The sequence below is a fragment of the Lynx rufus genome, unplaced genomic scaffold (genome assembly GCF_022079265.1).
Source record: "Lynx rufus isolate CCGP_SWC_20201006 ecotype Redwood Valley unplaced genomic scaffold, mLynRuf1.p SCAF_4, whole genome shotgun sequence".
NCBI classification, from domain to species: Eukaryota; Metazoa; Chordata; class Mammalia; order Carnivora; family Felidae; genus Lynx; species Lynx rufus.
Genome location: NW_025814856.1, coordinates 139,543,027 through 139,570,356, shown reverse-complemented (window position 1 = coordinate 139,570,356; position 27,330 = coordinate 139,543,027). Strand labels below are relative to the sequence as shown.

At 38.1% G+C, this 27,330-nt stretch overlaps 1 protein-coding gene across 1 annotated transcript in view; it reads right to left on the bottom strand.

The window, feature by feature from the left end:
* Positions 1-27,330, bottom strand: part of CPED1 (cadherin like and PC-esterase domain containing 1) — a 270,984-nt gene that overhangs the window by 35,966 nt on the left and 207,688 nt on the right. The window contains exons 16-17 of the mRNA XM_047097404.1: positions 7,920-8,037; positions 1,257-1,393 (exon numbers count right to left, since the gene is read on the bottom strand). Of these exons, the coding sequence (XP_046953360.1) occupies positions 1,257-1,393; positions 7,920-8,037 (255 nt within the window). The remainder of the gene's footprint in view (positions 1-1,256; positions 1,394-7,919; positions 8,038-27,330) is intronic.

Below are 27,330 nucleotides of genomic sequence, written 5' to 3'. Positions count from 1 at the left end.
ACTGAGCCACCCAGGTGCGCCTCTTTCATTTAAAATTTTTTTTAACGTTTATTTATTTTTGAGAGACAGAGAGAGATGAACTGCAAGCAGGGGATGGGCAGAGAGAGAGGGAGACACAATCCGAAGCAGGCTCCAGGCTCTGAGCCGTCAGCAGACAGCCTGACACAGGTCTTGAACCCATTAACTGTGAGATCATGACTCGAGCCAAAGTTGGATGCTTAATCAACTGAGCCACCCAGGTGCCCCTCCCCCTTGCTTTCCTTTTTAAAAGTAAGTAATACTGATGCTTTTATATTTAGAGATACTCTCAGTCATGAAAATTGGTGCAGTTGTATTGGAATCACCATGAAGAAATGTCCATCCTCCTGCCCTGCCCCTCACCCCCTGTCATTCTTTTTAAATTATTTGCTAGTAGAAAATCTAACCATAGGCCTAATCTGAAAAGCTCGCATACATTCATTCCAGTGCTCATTTCCTTTTGCATTAACAGAACTTAAAAAAAATCAATTTTGGAACTCCGTGTGGCCCATCTGTGAGAGCTTACAAACAGTTTGTAAGGAAAGAACTTTGAAAATCTGGGTAAGAATTACTTACTTCATCTTAACCAAGCATCTCAGTCTATGTGCCCGGTTCGCACGTCCAAGGGCTCTGCCGGAATCTACCTACTCAGAGTGCGCCTAGTAAGAAGACACTGCGTGTCCAACAAATCAGCTTAGAAGCCTCACTAAAGCACAGGCAGCCTAGTGAGGTCCATTTGAGACCTGCCCGGGAATGTGAAAGAAGATCAGGAAGGTTAGTGTCTCATGCACCCAGGAAGCTCTAGCAGAAGTGAGTCTTACATGCAAGAACATTTCATGGCTTGTGCAAGCGAGCTGCAGACGTCGGCTGTCACCGCAGTGCCTCGCTAGAGCTGCAGTTTGACCAGGCCAGCTGCTCTGAACCGCCATCTGTCAGTTGACGTGGCAAGCGCTCACCAATTTGTGCTGAGAAAAACCAGCATGGAATTGGGTCAGCACAGGACATGACTCTAATATCCTCCATCTGTCAAGTAGACGTATTTGGAAATAATTGAGCAAGAATTGTTAAGGCTCTTCTATTCTAACATTTGCCCATGATTCAAAAAGCCAGACTGCATTGCATTAGTTATCCTCCGCAGAGTAAGAGAGCAGGAATTGGTCTACTAAATACAACAGCGTGGCTTTTGGTGATGCAGGTGGCAGAAATTAAAGGATTCCCCTGCCGGATCCGGAACTTACCTTCCTTCCCCCCAGGCACCGCTGGAGTTGAGGCTTAGTTAGAACGCTGTACTGGCAGTTCTGAGGCTGCCACGTTATCTCTCTCCAGTCACAGGTCCTGTTGTCTGAACAGCTAAGGCAAGGCACGATCCATTGGCCTGGAATAGACAGCAGAACCTTTGTTCACATTCTACCAGTGAAATTACAGCTTGCAAGTTACTTTAGAATTCAGTTATGGCACAGTATTATAAATATTACAGTGAGAAGACCACTCTTGTGTACATCTGTGGAGCGATGCATGCCCCCCTGACAACCAAACAGAATTGCAACAGGTAAAAATATTCTGAAAGAACACAGTCCATGCTGAAGTCAAGTACGGGTCCTGCTCTGTGAAACTGCCTCCTTACAAAAAACTAAGTGATTGGGTACTACTCAATTATTACTTGTTTTTAAAGAGTACACTAGGCACTTAATAGAACCAAAGTAGATGGGAAGCCACTGATATCGAGGTAATTGACCACTAATCTTTATTAGCGTGAGACATGCTTAGCTTAACAATCCAATAATAGAGCTATCCCCTGCCTTCAAGAGAGTCAAGATATAAGAGAATTACTTCAATATACTGCTAATTTGTTATTTCGAAGACTAGTTATTGCTGTTAATTTGATCGGTGACCTTTTTGGTGTGAATCTCTTCAGCTCTTTCTAGCTCTGTGGCCTTCATTTCTCCAGCCCTTAGATGAGGTATGTACTGTTCTCACACGGTTGATGGGAGGACTGAATGGGATAATGTGCTTAACATATCTAGCACAATTACAATATCGTATTTATCTTTGCTACTAGCTGACTTCAGGCACAGAGTAGGTCATAAGCTTTAGTAAATGTTTATAAGATAAATGAATATTCTCAATGCATTTGCGATCATTTCTATTTTAGTGATAAAGTAATATGTATCCAAAACGCTTCAGCTTTTAGTGTGAGTAGAGATGTTCATAATCAGAAAAAAAATCAAGAAGGGATTTTTTATTTTTGTTTTTTCCTTCTTCATCTTTTCAGAAATGGAGTTTCAACTAGAACATTGAATACAGAGTGGTTATTTATATCCTTTGTGGAGAACGCCCTGACGTCTCCAACAATCACATGCTCTACCCTAAAGGTCTTGCTTATGTTACCACTAGATGTTTCTCTTCAAAACATTGAGGAGCCAAATATTCCCAGCTACTTTTTGAGTTAGAAAGAAAAAAAATTAACAACTTTGTCCATTCTGGCTTTGATTTGTGGTTCTGCTAACAAAAGTATCTGGTGTGGCATTAGAGGGAAGAATCTCTACTTTTGAGCAATGAATATGGTGTGCTTCCATTGCATGACTTCAAGGATGTCAGAATCATGTGAGTGTTTTTGGAAATAGTTAGAAATGATAAAATACGAGAGGAGGTTTAGCTTATGGCCTCCTAGTTGATCACAGAAAAGAAAAAAAGAAGTGTGGGTATATTAAGAGAGAACTGGGGGAGATGAAAGAAAATAGTACTCTCTAGGAGGATTTTAACCTAAAACGTTATTGAAGTATTTACCCTACAAGATGTTAGGTGCTACTGATGTTAAAATATAATAATTTTAAAAAATAGTTAACATTTCATAGCACCTGCCAGAGGTTAGGGATATTCTGAGCACTTTCATATATTAACATATTTAAGCCTCTTAACTACAATGTTAAGCCTCAAAAAATTTACAGTCAGGTTAGAGGGTTACAATTTATACATGTAAAATAGTTACAGCATAATAAAAAAGGCATAATTGAGTAAAAATAGCTGCGTGGTATGAAAAGAGTCTGGGCTCTAGAGACACACACACCTGAGCTCTGCCTCTAGCTAGTTCTGTGGACCTCAGCACTGCATGTTAGAGTCACCTAAAAAGCTTTTTAAAATCCCCATGCTCAGATCGTATGCTGGACCAATTTAATCAGAACCACCCGGTATGGAACTCAGGCGTCGGTGTTTTTTAAATGCTTTTCAGGTGATTCCAATATGCAGCCACAGTTGCGAACCACTGTTTGGCTTGAAAAAATTACTTAATATTCTTTCTATGAGGAAAATACATATGGCACCTGCCATAGTGCCTGATACCCAGCAATCGGTGAATATATTTTACTCCTCCGCCCTCACCTCAAGTAAGCCGTGGTAGTTCAGAATAAAGAAAGCATCACAGAAGTCAGAATTGTCATGGAGCACTTGAAATGTGTTCACGTCTTCTGGATAGACAAGATTTGGAAAGATGGAATGGGTGGTACTTTGGGTGACGAAGCCACCCTGACAGCAGGGACTGAAGAAATAAGTGGCTTCTACAAAAGATTACATATAGGAGAGAAAAAGGTCTGCTCGGTAAAAGGCATTTCCAAAGTTTCCAAATGTAGGGAAGAGCAGTGCTACTAAAAGATGGAGAGGTGCTGGTTTTTGAATGGCAATGTGAAGATTATCCTCAAAAATGCTTATTTCTCCATCCATTTCTGTTTTGTGATTTTTCTGTGGTTTTCATTTAGAATATAACTTGCTTCTAATTCTGACTTTGCCCTGGAATATAGGGTTTGTAATCAGTAACCAATTTCTTCACATCTTCACATCTTCATGATGATTTGTGTTCAGTGGGCATCCTCTTGAATGGAGTGGAATGGGCTTTGGGTCTTGTGTCCACCCTCCTCTTTGCCAGATGAGGTAAACTGAGGCCACAAGAATTAAATGATAGAAATGGGGTCATGCTGTTAATGACAGGTTGGACCAGTCATTAACTGAAGTCTTGGAGTCTCCAATTTTCTGATCCTCTTGTCGTATTAGGCGAGGTTAGCACAAAATCATCAGTTGAAAATGAAATATGGCCCAATGGTCTCTTTGATAGCACTTGTTTATGGGAAAGCCCACATCAGGTTGTTTTAATGAATGTCTTTATTTTAAAAAGCTGGATTTATTTAGTGGGTTCACCTGTTGATGGAGACTATGTTTAAAAAAAAGATGGGTAATTTTCTTTCTAATAGGATGGTGGGTATGTCGGGGACATAAATGTGTTTCTGCTAATGAGATTATATCTAATAATATTTTGAAGGTCTCTGTTTTCATCAGATCCTTGAGTATTTAAGGGCACATGCATCCTCTCCCCCAGACATTTTGTCCTGCACTAACCTTGCTGACAGCTAATTTTGTACAAGCTGAGGTCTTCTTTGGCCATTTGCTTCTAAAGCTGAAGAAATAAGTGGCCAATTGCATGCACAAAAATCCAAATATGGGCACAATTAGTTTGTGGGCATAAAATCTCATGCACATCAAAAGGACTCCTGATTGGGTCTCTGAAATCTTGGCCCCAATGCTTCATACTACTATATATTTATACAGTCATAACTCTTTGCATTTTTGTATTGGTTTAAAATGCCCCCCCTTTTTTATTGTGATTTAGTAATGCTGCTTGAAATAGACATCTGTATAACATCTGCAAGACTGGAGTTTCTTGACATTTTAAATGATACCAGCTCTTAACTAAAATTGTCAAAAAGAGGGACATGAATTCTATGTTATATATTTAAACATTGAATGAATCAAAGCTGTGATTTCTGAAATAGAGTATGACATATGTTTTAGGGAATGACATTCTGAGGAATAAATAGGGCTTTGGGGAGAAGTTATTTGGTTTATAATTATAGCTTTATATTTAATGCAAGTTAGATTCCAGCCACTTAAGTGAATCAGATTGGCTGACATAATGGAGGGAAGAAACTCAACTTTGTGACCTAGGGCCATGCTGAGATGTAAAATCATATAGATGGCACTAAATCCTGACTCTACACTGTTATAAAATAAAGCAGTTTTCCCTTAAGAAGAAAAAAACACATCATATTGTCAACACTAGAAGTATTAAAGTATAAGTTGTCATATTCCCTTGCTACAAATAAAACATGATAAAATATTTTTGTTTATATGTCGTAAAATGCCTTTGGAGTTATTTTCCTTTAAGGTAATTATCATTCAAAATCATTGTATAAATTTCTTCTTTCTTTAGATTAGAATTATTTTTTCTTTCTTAAGCAAGAACTTTTATTCTTAGGCTGTGTTTTATAGTTAGATTCTTCTCTAAAGGCTTAAAATCAACTTAAAAATATGAACAAAAGTCACGCAAAATGATATTAGCTAGCGTTATCGAAAAGACACGTAAACCATCATTTCGTTGGCAAAGTGAAAAAACGGACCCAGTTCTGCTAAATAGCTGTAATGTGCTGTGAAAATAAGATTTCAGAACTAATCTATGGTCATGCAAGTTAAGGCTGGACTTCCTAAATAAACTTCCTCCCAATGTTGTCCCACCGTGACAGCTTCTTTCAGCAGGAGGGAGTCCCACCATCAAGGAAGGAAATCGTCTCTGGCAACAAAACTCCATTCGCGCAAACTGCTGTTGCCGATCTCACTTATTTGTTTGGAATCTTTAGATCTTTAGGACCATAAGAGTGAAGCAGTTTTCCCTGGTCGATTGTGCCCTGACTGCTCGCAATCTTCTGTGGAAAGGAGGAGGGCTTGGATCTTGGTTTTAGTTCAGCAATCATTTTTGAATCATCTTAGACACTGAAAGATGCATGAGGGACAAATCTCTGCTCTGGAGAAAGACAATCTAGGGCAGTCATCATTAAAAACGAACTGCTAATGCACCCTTACTATATTAATACACACGCACTGCAATGTAGGTACCTATACTTCCATATCGATGTATTATGTTTGTTATAAAACAAAAATAAGAATGATTAGACATAAATAAATGTGTATGTATTTTAAGCTTTACTGGCTTCATCTTGGGGACTGTCCCATGCCACTCCCTCCGCTTGCTCAGATGTACCATTCCACTTTGAAAACTACTGATTAGAGAAAGAGAGAGAAATTAAACACTTGAAACATAATGAAGTAAGTGCTACGGTAGACATGTGCCCAAAGTATTCTGGGAAGCTAATCAGGGGGTGGGGTGGTAAGGAGAGGCTTCCTGGAGAGGAAAATATAGCATCGGGAGAATTGGACCAAGATGAGAAGACTTTTAGGAGCACAGGACAGCATGGACAAGAATGTGGAACCCTGCAGCAGCATTATTGGCATGAAGTGAAACCAAGAGGCTGGGAGGAGCTGGGAGAGAGGAAGGGCCAGATTATGGGGCCTAGAAGGGTCAGATTACGAGGGCTGGTATCGTGGGGCTAAGAGACATGGGCTTGACTGGGGAGTCAATTTTGGGGTCTTCTCTAAAGAAGCCTCGCTACTCAAGTTACCAGAAGGTCCCTGTTCAAAGGCAGCATCTCCTGTTAAGAACCAGGCATGGAGATAGCTTCATGACAGGGCCTGGCGTAAGTTACAGCAAATTTAATGAACAGAAAAAGATGCCACTTCTTGAGGAATCTCAGTACCGTATCTTCAACTTTTTGTTGATGAACTTTTGACTTGGTTCAATAGCAGGAAGAAAGTTAAGTTGTTTTATGATTCTCATAAAATGTCATCTGATAAAGAAAATCCATAACTAGACACATCGGGGTCTCCTTTGTATGTAAGAGTGTATATCTCATTTAGCTGAGAATCATAAATCATACCTCCTGACATGTCATAATGGGTAAATCCCTCCCTACGCAGCGACTGTAATTTATTATTTAGAACACATGTTCAAGAACAGGGATATGCCCACGCTTGCTCACCGTGCATGCCAAATTGCGATTTGTACTGCTCATTTGTGAAACTCATTTCCCATTCAGGTTGTGGTGTGAAGTTCATGGTGAGGGTAGAAAAGCTCCTGAGTGTTTTCTTAGACTTTTTAGATGAAGGGAGACTTGGGGTCGTGAGGCCAGATGGGCAAGCAGGAATCTCAGAGAAGATGCTCCCTGTTCCTCTTATCTTTTTGGAGGCATTTTTGGTCCCCACCTTTGGATTGACCCCACTAGACTCCACTGAAAGAAAAGTGCTGGGGAAGGAGAGAAACAGGGAAAGTGGATAGTGGCACCAAGGTGTCTCATTCCGGGTCTGTTCTAGAATCAGGCAGGATTCAACACTATAATTCCAATTTGACATTATGATTTTCCTGCTTCTATTAATGCTCAATATATGGGAGACATGAGAGATCATTCTCAAGGATTTTTTTTTTTTTTTATATAATCAAAGGAAACGAAACTTGTTTCCTTAAGACAGTTCTTTGGCTGACATAGTCCATGTACTCTGTAGAAATTATAGTACTAAGTGAACTGATAGTGTGAACAAGTCAGATTCCCTGTCCTCGTGCAGCTCACAATCTGGGAAGACTGACACCAAAGAATTAATTACATACTTAGCATTTAAATAATTGTGGAAACTCTCATGGAAGAAAAGCATGGAGTACTATGAAAATGTATAATAAAGAAACAAATCAGAGGCTGAAGAAAGGCTTTCTGGCACAAGTGACTTTTTGGCTGATATCTGTAGATGAATATGGATTCACAAGGCAAAGAGCGGAGGGTGAAGAGAAAAGCATTTAACTGAAATATTTCGCATATTAAAATAATGCATTAATTACATGTGTTACAGTTCATACTAATGAAAAAGTTGTGTAGTACCTTGATTTTTTTTGTATAAGGATAGTTCAAATAAGCATACACTCATCTATATCAAATAATTTTTTTAAGAGAAGTGACACCCAATGTAATAGTCACCTTTTGTGTCCCCAGATGGACAGATCTTTAGTTCAGGCTGTGAAATGGCTTCAATGTAGTCAGAGGAAATAGGCTGTAATCCACAGGCTTCTTCTGGGTGAATCAGCAAACCACAATCCTGCATTAAAATGATAGATAGAAATTAGCTGCAGTGAACATGACAGATAGAATAAGATTTTTTTTGTGCCAAATAAACTTTATAGATAAAAAGGAGCAACTGCTTACCCTTCTCACGGTCTTGGGTTGTCAGAAGTTGTTTGTGCTAGAAGTAGCTACTTGCATTGAGGGATAAATATAAATTCCAATGGCAATTCAATCTTTATTTTAGCATTGACATTCATTGTTGCATTAATACTGTCACCGATATTATTACTGCTCTGCCAGTTTTTAAAGAAATGGATGCAAGTTTTACTTTAAAAACATACCTGTGTGTTGTTGATTCATTAAAAATATACTGTATTAGAAGACCATATATCAAGTGAATAAAAAGCCATTAATGTGAAAAAGTGGGAAATATTTGAGGAGAATTAACAGACAAATTCCATTTCAATTCACATTTATTAAGGACCCATGATATGTCAGAAATGGAGTCAAATACATATATTTTTTTCAAAACATGTTCATGTATTTATAAAAATAGGTAGCATCTCACTGCAGTGAGTATCATTGTAGAGGCATGATATGTACAAAGCAATTCATTCTCTAGTCTGACATGTGCAGTGGAGAGCAGCAGTTTGGCTCTCTGAAATCTCTCTTCAACTCTCCCCTGTACTGGCAGGTTAGAATACTCTCATTTTCACTTAGCTTTTCCTTCTTCCCTTCCTTCCTTCCTTCCTTCCTTCCTTCCTTCCTTCCTTCCTTCCTTCCTCTCTTTTTCCCTTCCTCCCTTCTTCCTTTCTTCCTTCCTCTCTTTTTCCCTTCCTCCCTTCTTCCTTCTTTCCTTCATTCCTTCCTTCCTCTTTTTCCCTTCCTCCCTTCTTCCTTCCTTCCTTCCTTCCTTCCTTCCTTCCTTCCTCTTTTTCCCTTCCTCCCTTCTTCTTTTCCTTCCTTCCTTCCTTCTTTCCTTCCTTCCTTCCTTTTTCCCTTCCTCCCTTCTTTCCTTCCTTCCTTCCTACCTTCCTTCCTTCCTTCCTTTTTCCCTTCCTCCCTTCTTTCCTTCCTTCCTTCCTTCCTTCCTTCCTTCCTTCCTTCCTTCCTTCCTCTTTTTCCCTTCCTCCCTTCTTCCCTTCCTTCCTTCCTCCCTTTACCCTTCCTCCCTTCTTTCCTCCCTTCCCCCCTCCTTCTCTCTGTCTCATGCACACACGTGCTCTCTTTTTATTGAGGTAAAATTGATATATAACATTATATGTGTTTCAAGCGTGGAACATTACAATTCAACGTGTGTACACACTACAAAGTGATCTCCTAGCTTATTCTCACAAGGTATTGGGACCTGTACCTTGCCTGTGTCCCTCCATCCTCCTTCACCTGATTCCACTGCCTCCCTTTTCATCAGGCTCTCACAGTCTATCATGTTTTGGGGCAGGTAAAAATGCTATTCTTTCTATCGGGAATGCTTTCCCTCTCATTTTTCCTGGAGAGCGTCTTTTTGTGTTTTAAGTCTCAGCAAAGCCTTCTTGAAACTCTAGCATGATTATGTAGCCCCTCCCTAGTCCATGTCACCTCCGCTTGTTTCCTTCATGCCCTTCACCATTTGGCGATAATTTGTTATTTGTGTCTTTTCCACCAGACTGAATACTACATGAGAGCAAATAATTATTTCACTCACACATATACCCAGTCCCTACCATATAGTAGGCAAATATTTATTGGATGCATAAATGGTTAGGCTCAATTGTCTCTCACTTCATATCATAAATTCTCGGTAATGGAGAGAAATAATGAATGGGTTTGCCCTCCTCTTTGCTCTGTAACTGTCTCTAAGGAGCAATTTCTAGTCACCATCCCTCACCCTTTCACATAGCCTCACACCCAACTTAGATTTCCACATCTCACATGAGAAGGTTCAGGATAGTAAGGAACAAAAGGAACGAGGGTGATGTACAGACTTCTTAAAATCTTGATTCAGTATACATATTTCCATTTTTAAATTAATGACTGAAACTGGAATTTAGAATACTGATTAAAGATTAGGAAAGTGATTTGTGTTAAAGTGCTCCTTACAAAAATCAATTAAATTGACACAAAGTTAATAAATGTTGTGAGGAGTTTTTGTCTGAATAAACATCTATGTACAATATGTATGAGTGTGTGTGTGTGTGTGTGTGTGTGTGATATCCATCTATACATTTATTTTTGGTGCAGGTTGGACCTTTTTTTAAGGCTAGAAAAATGACATTAAGCATTTGCGGAATTGCAAAAAATGTTTACATCAAACATTAGAGAAGACAATGAGAAATATCATTATACACTGTTGATGGGATTGCAAATTAGTTCAGCTACTTTTGGAGGAAAGTTTATACTAAAATAAAAAAAATCACAGACGCCATAGCCTTGATATCAGACTTCTCAGAGTCTACTCTAGAGAAAGCCTTATGTAATGCATAAGGATAGACCAAAATGAACGAACAAATATAGAGAGATTTCTAAGACACATGATTGAGAAAACAACTCAAGAAATGCTTCGTTACAGAACAACATATGCCATGCGAAACACACCATGGACATGCCACCAAGGCGCCTAAACTCAGGTACTTCAGACTGAGATGCTGTGTTCAATGTTTTAATAAAAAGATACCTTTCAGTGCATACATATATTTATGTGTATAGATATAGATAGATGATGATGATCATGATAGATAGGTAGGTAATAGATACATAGATAGTAGATTGATTCATGCAAATAATGTTGAGACATTTCTAAAACTCTGGATTTAGATAAACCTTTGCCTGAAGATTAGTTTGTTTGGGGTCTTTCTGGTGTACGTATGTGTGTGTGTGTTTATGGACAAATCCTAATATTCACACGGGGGGCATTAGAAAGTCCAGAGCACAGCTGACAGAGTCCCAGCTACTCTCTGTTGAAGCCCAACATGTAATTGACATGGATCCATCACTGAGAAAAATGTACTGTTACATGTGCTGATCTGTGGGGGGCCCAGCTCAGTCACTGAATTAGTGGGTGTGGGCTATTTGGGGTGAGTTAGTCATGGGAGCTTTTCTGAGGTAACATCTGAACTGAATAACGGGAAAATCAGGGAATGAGAACTATGAGAAGAAATGTCACGTCAAAGGCCATAAGATAAGGCAGGAAAAGGATTTATCTGACATCTTAAGTAAAAAAAGAAAGTCATTTTTAAGGAACTCATATGCTGACAATCTACATTTCAATGATGAAATCACAGAATCTTTCTTGAGATGGCATCTCCGAGCTTGTCTACTACAAACTCCTACTCAGAGGAAGAACAATTAATTCATAACATGGTCATAAGCATTTTTGAATACATCTTCAAAATGGAAAAGTATTAATACCTAGAACGTGCAAAGTGCCATGCTGAGAATGCAAATCCCTGACTGACCTCACGTGGCACAGTCTAGCTCATTGTCAGAAGTGTCTTCCTAATCCTGCACTGAAATCTACATCTTATTTGTTCTAATTATCTTCATAGATGCAGCTTAAAAAAAGTTTAATAATACAGAAGCATGTTCTGACTTCAAAGCTTCTGAAACAAATGGACGGCAATAGAGTATGGTAATCTTTTATTTATTTTTTTTATTTAAAACAAAAAAATATTTTTTAATCTTTATTTACCTTTGAGAGAGAGAGAGACAGAGTGCTAGCGGGGGAGGAACAGAGAGAGAGGCATATACACACAGAATCCAAGGCAGGCTCTAGGCTCTGAGCTGTCATCACAGAGTCCAATGTGGAGCTCGAACCCTCTAACTGCGAGATTATGACCTGAGCCAAAGTTGGATGCCCAACTGACTGAGCCACCCAGGCGCCCCGAGCATGGTAATCTTTTAAACTGTTCAGTCGGTTAAGCATCCGACTTTGACTCAAGTCATGATCTCATGGTTCCTGGGTTCCAGCCCTGCGTCAGGCTCTGTGCTGATAGCTTGGAACCTGGAATCTGCTTCATGGATTCTGTGTCTCCCTCTCTCTCTCTGCCCCTCCGCCCCCTCATACTCTGTCTCTCTGTCTCTCTCTCTTTCTCTCTGTCTCTCTCTCTCATAGAAATAAATAAAACATTAAATTTCTTTAACAAAATAAAATGAAATGTTTAGTGTTTGCACTTTCTGAATACCCAGGATCCCACGTATGAGCCTATGATAATAGAATAAATATAATGTAGAACACAGAAAAGCAGAGTGGGAGGCAGACTGAGGGACCACTCCCAGACTGAGTGAACTTTGGCCTGTTTTTGTGTCTGAATTGCTACCTGGCATGGTGCTATTTCTGCCTCAGATGGACACTCCCATCAGCTACTGTTCTGTGACAGTTGGTAGGATCAGACATGTTGGTTCTAACTAAACAGCCATGACTCTAGGAAATTATTTTTCTTTAAGTTAATTTATTTATTTTTGAGAGAGAGTGGAGAAGGGGAAGAGAGGGGGAAAGAAAGAATCCCAAACAGGCTGTGCACTGTCAGTGCAGAGCCCAATGCAGGGCTTGAACTCACAGACCATGAGATCATGACCTGAACCAAAACCAAGAGTTGGATGCTTAACCACCTGAGTCACACAAGCGCCCCCTACTCTAGTAAATTCTAAGCACGGGAATCAAAGTAATATTGCAAAGGATAGATATAGCAGAGGTTAGGAGAGGGAGAGCAGATTTTAAGGTAAATGAAACTTAGTCATATTCTCCTTTCTGAGGTTTAGGTCAAAGAATATTCTATTGTATTCTGTGTTTCCTTTTTTATTTCTCCTCAGCAGTTAATCTTTGTTTGCAGTTCATAAATCTTAACCCTTTAGGTTAAAGTCTTCACTATTTTGGAAAGCCAAAGCAGCCTGCTGACGTGGACATTATTCATTTTCTGGCTGTAGCCAAACAATGTGACTCTTAAGGTTGAATGAGACAAGCATATGGCTAAATACAGACCTGAGTCTGGAAACAGAGTTGAGGGAGTAAGGAGAAGAAAAATGGTATCTGTGTAACTGGGTGGGCTCTGTGCACAGTTTATGAACTAAGAGAATAGTGGCATACATTGGAAAGAGCACCACTGTGTTAAGGGATCATACTTTCAAATTTTGGTTCCAGCTTTGCCATGAACTGGCTGTATGACATTGAGTAGGTCACTTGATCTAGTTTTCTCAACATAAAATGAGGAAGGGTGGAAGAAAAAGAGGGTGGGAATTGCATTAAATGATCTCTTAAGTACGGCAGCAGACAAATGTTAGGTGCCTACAGAATACCCATTCTCCTTTCCTCCTTTCTAACAAAAGACCTTTGTTTTCTTGTGCAGAACAACCTACCTAGCATTAAAAGAAGAAGAAGAAGAAGAAGAAGAAGAAGAAGAAGAGAAGAAGAAGAAAGAGGAGGAAAAGAAGTTCTATTTCTCAGTCTTCTTTGTAGCTAGACATAGCCATGCAACACGATTCTGGTCAAAATAAGTAAATAAATAAAATTAGTAAGTGAATGTGGAAATTGGCTATGAATTTCTAGAAGTTTTGCTTCCCTGATATAAGCTTTGCCTCCTTGATGCTATACATTTTTGGTCACCCTGTTTCTTGATTCTGCTTGGAATGCAGAAGTGAGCCTGAAGGGGGAGCAGCCATGCTGTGACCATGAGACGGCCATGAGCAGAAATTTGAAAGAGCCCAGGGCATAGATGAGGCTACAGAGATGCAGTGCCAACTTTGGGCTGTCCTCTGTGCTTCTTGCTGTGGAAGAGAAACAAACTCATACTTGGTGGAACCACTGTGGAGACAGAATATGCAGCCAAACTTCTCTTTTCCTCTGTCTGTGAAACCTATTCTTCTCGGGCCATATGGATCTTTTTGAGTACTGCCTTAGCTATTAAAAGTGCTTACCCCTACCAGTAACAAAATTTAAACTATCTTGAAAGAAAAAAACTCATTAGCATCTCTCCTTTCTTTCTTCACTGGGGTGATTAGTAATTTGTTCAGGCTCAGGCATATTCAGGAAAATGAATGACAGCTCTTTTGGTCTTAAGTGTCATCCCTTGGAGCCTCAGAGTCTAGATACACAAAAAAGGTGGTATTTAGCAGAGTTGCTTAAAATGGCCTTAACCCCAGAGAGCTCCACATTTAGAGTACATCATTTTGCTGGAGATTTCGCAAATTCCTTACTGGGTTGTCATAGCTCTCACTAGAATCCAATGAGATAATTATCAGGGATTTCCTTGTTCAAACATGTGTAGAGTATATATGTTTAGTATATAATTTTAAAATTTTACTAACTTTTTATGAAATGTTGTAGCAACTAACAGAAGAATCTTAAGGTGCCCTTGGTTTTACCCCCTACTTATCCATGAATCCATGATCACTATTTCTTGTTACCAATTTTTCTGGAAACCTATTTAATTCCTTAAAAACATGTTTAGCCATAAAGGAATTTGTGGTGTTTCTCATTTTTGATGTGATATTACCATATTTTTAGAGGCATGGACTATTTGATCTGGTAGGTATTTTTAAATCTTACTTGCTTTTCTGGCCCCATGGAATCACCCTTTTAAGATGAAACAATTATCATCTTCTCCTACTAAATAATGAAAAATGCCCATCTAAATTTAAAAATACACATTCAGTCTCTAAGAAATCCACACCTTCCAAGGTACCCATTTCTTCCTCTCCTCCTGGACCGCTGCTTTTTCCTGTAAGTCAGTAGTGACTTCTCAAACCTGGCAATCCTGGTACAGTTCCTAGGGAGGCAGGGTCCCCTCTATATCAAGACTGGTCTTTCTGACAAGAAATTAGGTTCCTAAAGGATCCTAAAATTTGTCTGGAACAACAAAAGACCCCAAATAGTCAAAGCGATTTTGAGAAAGAACAAAGCTAGAGTTTCCTGATTTCAAACTATATTGCAAGCTATAGTAGTCAAAATAGTATAGTACTAGCCCCAAATCCAAACACATAGATCAATAGAACAGAACAGAATAAGAGCCCCCAAGCCCCATTTATATATGGCCAATTAATCTATGACATAGGAGGCAAAAATATACAATGGGGAAAAGACAGTCTCTTCAATAAATGGTGCTGGAAAAACCAGAAAGATACATGCAAAAGAATAAAACTGGAGAACTATCTTACCCCATATATAAAAATAAATTTAAAGTGAATTAAAGAATTGAATGTAAGATGTGAAACCATAAAACTCTTAGAAGAATACATAGGTAAAAACTCTATGACCCTGGTTTTAGCAATATTTTTTTTTGGACCATTCTCCTTACACAAGGGTAACAAAAGCTGAAATAAACAAAAGGGATTATATCAAACTAAGAAGCTTTTGCACAGTGAAGAAAACCATCAATGAAACAAAAAAGCAACCTATTGAATGGGAGAAGATATGTGCAAATCATATATCCAATAAGGGACTAGTATACAAAATATATGAAGAACTCACATAACTTAATGTAAAAAAATTCACAAATAACCCAGTTAAAAAATGGGCAGAGGACTTGAATGAACGTTTTTCCAAAGAAGACATATAGATGGCCAAAAGGCACACAAAAAGATCGCAACATCACTAATCATCAGTGAAACGCAAATGAAACCTACAATGAAATATCACCTCACACCTGTCAGGTTGGCTATTATCAAAAAGACAAAAAATAACAAGTGTTGGCAAGGATGTCAAGAAATGGGAACCCTTGAACACTGTTGGTGGGAATGTAAACTGGTGTGGCCGCTATTGAAAACACTATTGAGTTTCCTCAAAAAAATTAAAAATAGAGCTATCATAAATTCCAGCAATTCCACTTCTGTATATTTGTCCAAAGAAAATGAAAATACCAATCCAAAAAGATACATGCACCCCTATGTTCATTGTGGTATTATTTACAACAGCTGAGATATGGAAGAAACCTAAGTGTCCATTGATAGAAGAATGGATAAAGAAGAACTGATATGTATGCATGTGTGTATATACGTATATTTATAATTTTATATAAATTATATAAATATATAATAGAATATTACTCAGCCATAACAAAGAAGGAGCTCTCACCTTTTTCAACTCCATGGATGGAGCTAGAGTGCACTGTGCTAAGTGAAATAAGTCGGAGAAAGACAAATACCATATGATTTCACTTATATGTAGAATCTAAAAACCAAAACAAATGAACAAATGAGACAAAGCAGAAACAGACTGATAGCTACGGGAAACAAATCTTTGGGGGACTTGCAAAATAGGTGAAGGGGGTTAAGAGGTACAAATTTTCAGTTATGAAATAAATGTCATGAAGATGTAATGTATGCTGGGGAATATAGTAAATGATATTGTAATGACTTTGTAAGGTGACAGATAGTAACTAGACTTATCATGAGGATCATTTTGTAGTGTGTAAGAATATTGCACCACTATGGTATACACCTGGAACTAATAAGATACTTACATTTTCATTTAAAAAGAAAGAAAGAAATGAGATTCCTGAGGAGCTAATTTCACTATCTTGTTCCAAAAGCAAAGAATTTTTTTTTATCTTCACATTGTCTCTAAATTGAACAACTGCTTTCCTTGTGTTGTAGTCAGCAAGCTATAAAATACTGAATAGTTCTTATGTGATTCACATTATTGGATACCTAATGAACATTCATAGAAAATTAGCTGAGGTATATATTAGCAATAAATAATTACAGCATAATCCACCTGAAATCATTGTTTACATACCACATTGATCCTAAAACTGAACTTTTTCATTAAGAAAAGAGTGCAATGCCTATAAATTCATATGAAAGGAGACTTATATCCTTAATGGGAGGCATTTTGAAAATATCTTGCAAATATAATTATTCTGCTAAGACTTTATCCTACAGGTATACTTTATAAAGTCTGCAAGGGAATTTATTAGAGTGCTTTGTATAGTAACAGAAACTTGACACAGCTCAAGCATCCATCAATAGGGAACTAGTTAAATAACATCCATGTAATGGAATATTTTGTAATTCTTAGAAAAAAAGGATACAGAGTAAAGATATGGAGCAGTACAAAAGAAATTTTATTAAGAGCAATAAATCAGCTTTCAGGACATTATGTATACCATTTACTTATTTAAGTTTACTTATTTAAGTAAAAGAAAATGCTAAATATTGTATTTGCCTGACTGTGCCTATGTATTGCTGGAATGATGCACAGATGCCTCTGAACAGTGGCTCTACTGGAGATTAAGAACGGTAGGCCAGAGATGAAGAAGCAGAAATGAACTTCTTCCTTACGTTTTTCAAGATTTTGCCATTAGTATGGCTCATGATTATATTTTTAAAAATATCTATTTAAGTGAAGAAAATAATATTTAAATTTTTTAATGTTTATTTTTGAGACACACACACACACACACAGAGCATAAATAGGGGAGGAGAAGAGAGTGGGAGACACAGAATTTGAAACAGGCCTCAGGCTCTGAGCTGTCAGCACAGAGCCCGACATGGGGGTCCAACTCAAGAACTGTGAGGTCATAACCTGAGCTGAAGTCGGACACCCAACCCAGGAACCCCAAGAAAATAATATTTAAAATGGAAAAGTAAAAGAATAGAAAATCAGAAAAGCCCTGATAGTTCCTTTAAAGGTATACTACTTTTCTGTGCCATGACAAACTGCATGGCTTAGAATGACAGAAATGCATTGTCCCACATTCTGGAGACCAGAAGTTTGAAATCAAGATGTCGGCACGTGTGGTTCCTTCTGAGGGCTGTGAGGGACGAGGGACCCACTCAGTCATTAATACTGACCTGGGTTCACAGCGTTTGTAGTTTATCAGTGGAAACATCATCAAAAGGGAATCGATGGAGTAAATGCTCCAGGTAGAAAGATGAGCAGCTGCCACATTCGGGAACTGAGTGAAAACATGGCCATTCAAGTTCAGAGAGGACGGTGTTCGAGGGCCAAGATAGGAAGTGGGTAGAAATCAGTAAAATTATTCTGGAATCATGATTTTCATCCTTGTCACATTCTAATGACACAAATGCAGAATTGTGACAATGAATTAAGCTTCTTCAGTGTTTAAAACTTCTTGTGGGATAAGGCTGTAAGCTCTATCCCCTTACAAAACTTATAAAACTTGCTACTGAGATGTTCTTTTAAGAAACAGCATACAATTGAGGTTCCTGGGTGGCTCAGTCAGTTAAGCTTCCAACTTCAGCTCAGGTCATGATCTCACAGTTCATGAGTTCAAGTCTTGTGTCTGGTTCAGAGCCTGAAGTCTGCTTCAGATTCTATGTCTCTGTCTCTCTCTAACCCTCCCCCACTCTCACTCTCTCTTTCTCTCAAAAATAAATAAACATTAAAAAAAATTTTAGGGGCGCCTGGGTGGCGCAGTCGGTTAAGCGTCCGACTTCAGCCAGGTCACGATCTCGCGGTCCGTGAGTTCGAGCCCCGCGTCAGGCTCTGGGCTGATGGCTCAGAGCCTGGAGCCTGCTTCCGATTCTGTGTCTCCCTCTCTCTCTGCCCCTCCCCCGTTCATGCTCTGTCTCTCTCTGTCCCAAAAATAAATAAACGTTGAAAAAAAAATTAAAAAAAAAATTTTAAAAAAATTTAAAAAAAAGAAACACCATACAATTAAATATTTTTATTGAGGAGCAGGAGACACTTTGACTTTTACTTACAGTTTGTTCTAATAAAATATTTGCAGTGAATAAACTACCTATGCAATTGCCTTAGTTTGAAGTTTAATGCAAATGAGTAACTATACTTTGTGCAGGAGGGATGGCTAATAACATTGCTTTAAAAATTGGGACACTATATGCTAACTAATTTGGATGTAAATTTTAAAAAAATACAATTAAAATTAGCTTAAAAAAATTGGTACTTTTCAATGCTTGATGTTCCTGTTTTAATGAGAGTTTATAAATAGGTTTTTAATTTTAACGGCTTTTAAGGAATAATGGAACTTGGTGTTGGGTAGCAGAATTATAAACGCAGCTTGACTTGCTATTTGTGTTTGGAATTCATAGTCTTACATGTAACTGATTAGGACCCATGTAATAATGAGCCATCGATAGGATAAAACAGTTGTGTGTTTCTTTCCTTAAATATCAGCTGAAAGTGGCCATATATTATACTACCTGAGACTATTAAGCTGGTCCCCAGTGAACTCAGGAAAAGGGGAAATTGCAACAAATTATAAACAGATGAATTAGTTCTACTCAATTAAATTTATTAATATGACATCAATATTTGGAATACTTCTATATATTTCTCATGCATTCCACATCCCTGAACTAATATGCAATTTTCTCTCTTTTAACCTAGATGGCCTCTCACTTAGCTAGGACGGAGCCAGCGTGATCCTGCTTGCTGCAGTCCATTCTGAGAGGCACCCTGTATTCTCAGTTTTAAAATGCATATGAACGTCTGGGTCCATGGAATGGGGTCTGGAAATCTAGTGAGACGGAGCCTGTGAGGAGACGGATGCTTCCCACTTCCGGTGAGCTGGGAACCCTAAGGAAAGCAGCCTTTGTTGTGGTCTTTCAGCACTGCTGGTTTGGGTTGCAGATGGAATCCAGAGGGTAGATGTGAATGCAAATGAAAAGAAAGAATGAATTTATAGGTTTCGATATTTGAAAAAGTTCAGTTCTTTTTGATTTGTGAACAAAGGAGTGTGGAATTGGAACTGAATGTGTGACCATAGGCTCTCTCGTGTTTGGAAGCATCTGGATCAGTTTGAGAAGTGACAGAGTAACAACAGTCATAGCAACTAGAAAAGGTTGTTTCCTATTTCGAAGGAGCAAACCTATTATCTGTAGACGGAAGCAGAAATAGTAGTGCTTGGAAAGAGGCAGGAGGCTACAGAGATATTTTAAAGGACAACTTTTCATTGTTGTTTACTTACCAATAACGGTGACACCAAATATAACATTTGCCACATATTAAGTAGCAGTCAGGTCTTCCCAGGAAATACTGATCACTCATGGTGAGTATAACTGCTGATGAATTTCAGCAGGGACAGTCCCACTTGTCAATAGCCCACTAATAAAGTACATGGAGTTGTGATCCTTAAAAATGTAGCTTTGGTAGGGAATCATCTGTGTGAGTGGCACAAATAGAGTAGAATATTTTATTTTTAGCATTTATTCATTTTTTGAGAGGCAGGAAGAGACAGTATGAGCAGGGAAAGGACAGAGAGAGAAGGAGGCACAGATTCCAAAGCAGGCTCCAGGCTCTGAGCTGTCAGCATAGAGCCTGATGCTCTATGAACCATGAGATCATGACCTGAGCCGAAGTCGGATGCTCAACCGACTGAGCCACCCAGGCGCCCCATAGAGTTGAATATTTAAAAAAAAGTTTGGGGCACCACTCGGGCACTTCCTGCCTACATTCATCTTGGTGACTGTTACACAAACACACCTATACCTACACACACCCATACATGCACACGCAGGTGCGCACACACGATGATCCTTAGAATTGTGGAATTTTGAAATTTTAAGGGAACTTATGCCAAGTGACATGTGAAATATGCTAAAAAAGAATGATCTCATTACATGTCTTAAGTTATAAATTCCACCTCTTTTGAGGCTTTAATAGTAATTATTTAGCATTAAGAGTATTTTTAAAGATCACCCACTGATCAGCATCCTATACATCCACAGTTAAGCTCAAAGCATGCTAAATGTGGCTACATTCTGTTCAGAAGAAAATGTGAATGCATTTAACACCAAACATCCAAGATACTATGACGTTGTAAGATCAAAAGTTAATATTAATTTTTAGTGTAAACATATCCCAACAATGCAAGTATTAGGCAGTTATGAAAATAATGGTTCTATAACAGGACAGTCTTTTCTATGTGTAATTTTATATGTTTATACATGCTAATCAAACTTTTAAAAATAATCTAAAATACTCCAGGAGAAAGCTAAAGGTCGCTCCCCTTAGTCATTACTACACAGAGAAAAATGTAACTTCAAGTGGAGAAGCCCAGCCAACACTATCCTCATTAAGTGATTAAGAGAAACACATCACTTCTGCAGAATTTTTGCCACAAACATATACATTCACTTAATGAGAGAAAACATCAACACAATTCCAAATTGAGAGCCACCCCACCAAATAACTGACCTGCATTTCCCAAAAGTGTCAAAGTCATGAAAAACAAGGAGAGACTATGGAACTGCCCCAGATTTGAGAAGACTAAGAAACATGATGACTAAAAGCAATTTGGGATTCTGGAATGGAAAAAAAAAACAACAAAAAAACCCCCAAAAAAACCCATTATTGGAAAAACTAATGAAATTCATATAAGGTGTTTGGTTAAGTAAAGATATTATACCAATATTAATTTTTTAGTATTTTTTTAAAGTTTTATATATCTTCAGAGAGAGAAAGAGTCCCAAGCAGGCTCCACGCTGTCAGTGCAGAGCCTGACGTTAGGCTTGATCCCACGAACTGTGAGATCATGACCCGACCTGATCAGGAGTCAGATGCTTAACTGAGCCACCACATGCCTTAATTTCTTAGTGTTGATAGTATTGATAAAGTACCATGGTCATGTGGAATGTTAATATTAGGGGAAGCTAAATGAAGAGGATTTGGGAACTTTCTGTAACTGTAAAATTAATTTTACAAGTCAAAAGATAGTCTAACACAATTCGATAGTCATATTTTAGGGTTTTCTTGAAGGGCAAAAATATATTAACAGTAGAAGAATCTTCTAACCACTAAAAAGCTTTTAAACAGTTTTATTGGAGTGTCATACAGCAGAGCAATGACATATGGCAGTGTGCTATTGGCATCCATGGATATCCCATGGCAGAAATTGTAATCTACAAGCATTGTGCTCTTAAAAAATGGGGAAACTGTGGGAGGACAGTCTACAAGCTAAAGAAGAGCTGAGATACACCTACTGTATTTATGGACTAACTTTGGGGGAGGCACCAATCTCCTGGTGAGTTGGCAAGAAGAAAGGGAAATACTCTTTAGAGAGAACCTGGGTTATGCCAAGCACAAGGATGGGCACTTCATATACACGAATGCATTGAATCTTTACAACTGTTTGAACATTCATTCAGCAGATGAGGAAATGAAGATTTGTAGAATGTGGGGAAGCTTTTCTGAAGTCAAACAGTTTAATAAGTAGAGTAGGTAGAGTTTGAATCCTGGGTCTAAGTTTCAACCCATGCTTTCTAGACTGAAAAAAACAAAACAAAACAAAACAAAACAAAACAAAACAAAACACCCAAAATAAAACAAAACACACCATGGTAAGAAATGAAGATCATGTTTATGAAACATTTCCAGACCAATTAACTCTTCATCAGAGAAGAGTCTTTTCTCATGGCTACAGATGGCATCTCTAAACATAACCAGCTGCACTTTAAAATGCTTACGTTTGGTCAAAAGTGGGACCAAGCAAGAATGTGAGTGATTCAGGTCAAATCTATTCTCTCCAATGGAAAAAAAAAAGCCTCAAAGCACCTTTCCAGCTCATGCTTGGTCACTCAAATATTTTTTAGTTTTGAATAACAGCACATTAGGAAGTCACTTATTAACTAAAGACTTAAAATTAATTCCCATGGCAGACAATAAACAGTTATTTACATATTATGGCCTATCATCAAGGAAAATATCTGTTTTAATATGATTTTCAAAATCATCAGGACTCCTATGTCATGTGTTTTTAGTTCTCCAAAGAAGTTTATGGTTTATGACATTTATTCGCTTTTTTTTTTCAACTGATTCCTTTAGCAGACATTTGTTCAGCATGTACATGAGCTAGCCACAGCCACTGCCCTCCTGGAGTTCTGGTAGAGAAAACAGATATGTAAACACACAATTGTGGTGGAAAGTGCTAAATGCTGTAATGAAGATTGTTCTGGACATAGTGTTGGCACAATGAATGTGATCAACTCTGCTTTGCAAAGGAGATTACAACTTGAAATACACTGGTGTTCACCAGGCAGATGGGGGCTGATGGAAACCATGGAGGCGGGGGCGGGGGGGCAAAGCAGTTGATTCTCTGCAGTTCCAAGGCCTACAAAGGAGCGAGCACCCTTTGTATCTGAGGGCTAACTGCACTCTGATTTATAAATTGCCAATTTTTCTTCCCTGCTGTGACTATTATTAGCTTGGGATTCAGTCTTTAGCCATAAAATACACAAGACAATGTAGAACACACTGAACATGGATTTTGACTACTTGTGTTTGGGGACCGTGTAAATCATATGATGGCAGCTACAAAACTCTAAAGCAGTTTGTTCACAATGTAACCCAGCCATATCGGTTCAGGCTTGGATATTGCCAGTTATCAGCAAGTTTGCCCAGTGAGAAGCTGGCATTTTCCTGTGGAAAATGTGCCATCTTCCTTGGCATGCAAGGCAGAATTAAGTGTTGCCCATTCTAATGGAGGAAATCAGGACTCCAGGATCCCAGTTACAAGAGAAGGTGTCCTGGGGAAATTTTAAGATATGAGATTGTCATTTAGCCTGTCTTAAATTCCCCATGGGTTTTAAATTAGCTCATTATTTCCTGAGCTTGAATGCTTAGCTGTGATTTGATCATTACTGATAAGCGGTTGTCACAACTCACTGTGTGGGATGAAGTGACTCTTTCATTTGAAGCCAACTCTGGAGAGTGAGACCTTATAGATCGCATATCTCTGAGTCCCTACAACTTTAGCCTCAAAGGCTCCTGTTATGTATCTTGCCTCAGGTTTCGTCTCTCCACTCAGTTAAAACCACTGGGTCTTCTCTCCTTGGCCACACACTCAGGGGACTTGTCTCCTACCACTGCTTCTCAATCCACAACCACATGGCATTTCAAGCTGATTGCCAGAATATGTCACTTCTCTGCATTAGTCCACAGCTGTTCTGGGATCCTGCTGTCACCAATCAGATATGCTTGCTCGGCCCAGCAGAGCCAAGTTATAGCTAACATTGCTTTAAAGTCAGAGGCCTGGCTTTGTTCTAGAACTCTGCAGTTGTTACCCTGCTCAGATATGATACTTTGTTGCTCCTTGGTGTTTTATCTCTAAAAGGCCAACTGTGTCTTAAGGCTCCACCGTATTGGCTAACTTTGACAGGTCAAAACCAAAACGGACATAGCATTAGACAATATTAATTCCCACTGAGTCCCCCTTCCCTATGCCAAGTGTTTCTTGTAATTGGAGCTGTGTATATAACTGAACCGTTTAACAGCTAAGGCTGATAATTGGGGAAAAAAATAGTATCTAAGAGGATAAATTGCTCAATAGATGGACCATTATTATTTTTTTTATCATTCCCTGTGGTGTTTTAAAGTTTCAAAATCCTATTTTAATTGTACTTTAAATTTTTTATTGAAGTAAAAATGATGTAAAAATTAATTCAAAGAAGGACTGTGTGTTCCCCAAAGTGTGTTCCATGAAATATCGTTTTTATTTTTATTTTTTGGAAGTCAGTATGTAGGTGCTAAGTCAAAAAAGAGTGGTGTACCCAACCAAACTTTGGCAAAAAAATGTCAAGTAGATTTTGCCTGTGCTTGCTGTCAGTGGTAAGGCATTCTAGCAACAAATTTTTATAATTTAATAAAGCTGTTTCTTTAAAAATGGTTAACAAGTTGTCATTGTTTATACTGGAGATAATTCAGCTATCTCAGTGAGTTTTAATTTCCGGAGGAGGAAGTCATTTTTGATGAAATCTTTTTGACTATCTATTAAAGAACTTATGACCAGGGGAATTTTTACCCACTTAGCTTCTCTGATGACTAGTTTGTGTTGAAAACACTGAACCAAGAAATCACGTGGGATCATTTGTTCTATCATGTGGTCATGAGCGAAAAACTCATATGTGGCAGCTAAGATCAAAACAAAAGAAAATATCACAAAGCTATATGGAAACAATTGACATCCATTTACTATTCTTTTTAAAATTATAAACAAAAGAAATATTCTGTGATGACAGACATCTGTCTGGCATAACTAAGAAATCATTCCTGGATGATTTCTTGAGTTCTTGAATTAACTGCAAGCTTTCCTGTTTCAGTAAGTCTCCAATTATGGACATGATAGGATTCATATTCTGTGAATACACCAATTTCTTTGTTAATTTATAGCAATTCTCCTGGATGTCAATAACAAAAGTCATTATGCAAATGGTATGCTATGCTATTAAATTTATTTTTTTAATGAGATTCCTTTTCTGAAAAATATTAATCATATTTCATATGCTACATAAGATGCTGTCCATTATTACGCCCTGGAAATTGGTTTATATACTGTGGAGTTCTCCTATGAAATTCACATGAGTGCAAAGCATGGGAAACAGAGTTATTGAGGCCAGTGTAGCACATAAGAGAATAGAAGGGTCTGGATCTAACTTAATCAATAGTACGGCAGGTAAGGGTGGGGGCTCTTGTGTCAGATTGCTGAAATTTCTGATTTCAGCTCCATTGCTCACTGTCTTTGTGACCCTGGGCAAATTAAATCCTTAGTTGCTTTAGTTTCCTCTCCTGTGAAAGCCTGCCTCGTAAGACTGCTCAGAGGATTAAATAAATATTGAATACATGTAATGAATGCAGAACCATGCATGATCACAAGAAGGGCTCAACAAATGTGGTTATGATTAAAATTAAATATTGTGCACCAAAAGCCACATTATGCACATCATGCAACATATCTATGCATTAGTATTAGCTCTATTAATAGACATTCTAAACAAATAGCACTTGTAGAGTAATTTGTCTGGTGGAACGTTTCCTTTGAGGTGGGTCAACATTTTCAAGGCTTTTCCCCCCTTGGGAAAGTTTCTTACACACATAGGAGGAAAATTTGTTTTTATTTGCAGCTAAGTTTTATGGAAAGTCAAGATATGAAAGTATATAAATGTCATTTTTATTTAGGTTGAAAACAAAAACAATTTATTACCTGTAATGAGAATTAAACATGCACACACTTTTCTCACATTTTAAGAACAATTTTGTAAGTATTGTGAATCAATAAAAATCAGAAAGTGACTTGATATTGTTGAGCAGTAAGTATTAAATGGTAAAAGTGGACCACAAATTAGAAAAAACAATTATTGATGAAATTTTGTGTGATTTGATATACATAAGAATATGTATCCAAAGATTGTCCCTTTGTGAGTAGAATAGGAGAAAAACAAAGCAGTGTCTTAAAAACCTGCTTTAGGGGGGTGCGGCTGTGAGGAGAAATGAATGAGCAGAGTGCAGAGGACTTTTAGGACAGTGAAAATACAATGTCAGATATTGTAATGATGGACACATGTCATGATACATGTCTCTGAATCCATAGAATGTACGATGCCAAGAGTGACCTGGAATGCATTTTGAGGATGGACTTTGGGTGACTGACTCATCAGCATAGGTTTGTCATTGGCTTAAAAAAAAATACCATTCTGGGGCGCCTGGGTGGCGCAGTCGGTTAAGCGTCCGACTTCAGCCAGGTCACGATCTCGCCGTCCGTGAGTTCGAGCCCCGCGTCGGGCTCTGGGCTGATGGCTCAGAGCCTGGAGCCTGTTTCCGACTCTGTGTCTCCCTCTCTCTCTGCCCCTCCCCCGTTCATGCTCTGTCTCTCTCTGTCCCAAAAATAAATAAACGTTGAAAAAAAAATTTAAAAAAAAAAAAAAATACCATTCTGGTGAGTAATGTTGATACAATTTTATTGTAAACCTAAAACCGCTCTAAAAAAATCAAGTATTTTTTTAAAAAGCTGCTATAAAATCAGAACTAGAGGCAGGATGAAGCTTATAGGGAACAGAAAGGAAAGTAAATACATGTGAGCAGCCGAGAGCTAATCGACAGCCAACGATGCACAGATGGACAAAGTCAAAGTTGTGTCAAAAGGCTGAGATAATTTCCTTGGGATAAGTTTTTCAGAGCCGCATCATTCTCAAAAGTAAGGGTTACTCTTTTTCTCTCTCACAGCCACGCATAGGAATTAAATGTATTCATTTAAAAAATGCAAATAAGTTATGTAAATATCATTTTATTACCCATTTAATTCTCAATGACAAGTGATACATTATACAAAATAAGAAATAATCAATTTGGAAAAAAAAAAAGCTGCTTTAGAAGTCCACATATAATACTGAATCATACTGGTTTCGGTAAGTACACATGTAAGTTAGTAATAGTTACATGCTTGAGAATTAAGAAATTGTTGTCATCCTTCTTAACCCCTTTAAAATCACCCAATACATGTTAACATATTTTATTCTCAGTGAATTTAAATAGCAATATCTATGTGGCTAAATGAGTCCTTTCTAATGATGTTAAAAATGACTGCAGGCATTTCTGTATTAAGGAAATAAAATGCAATATAAATAAAAATAATTAAAGTTAAGTAAAAAGCTTCAAACT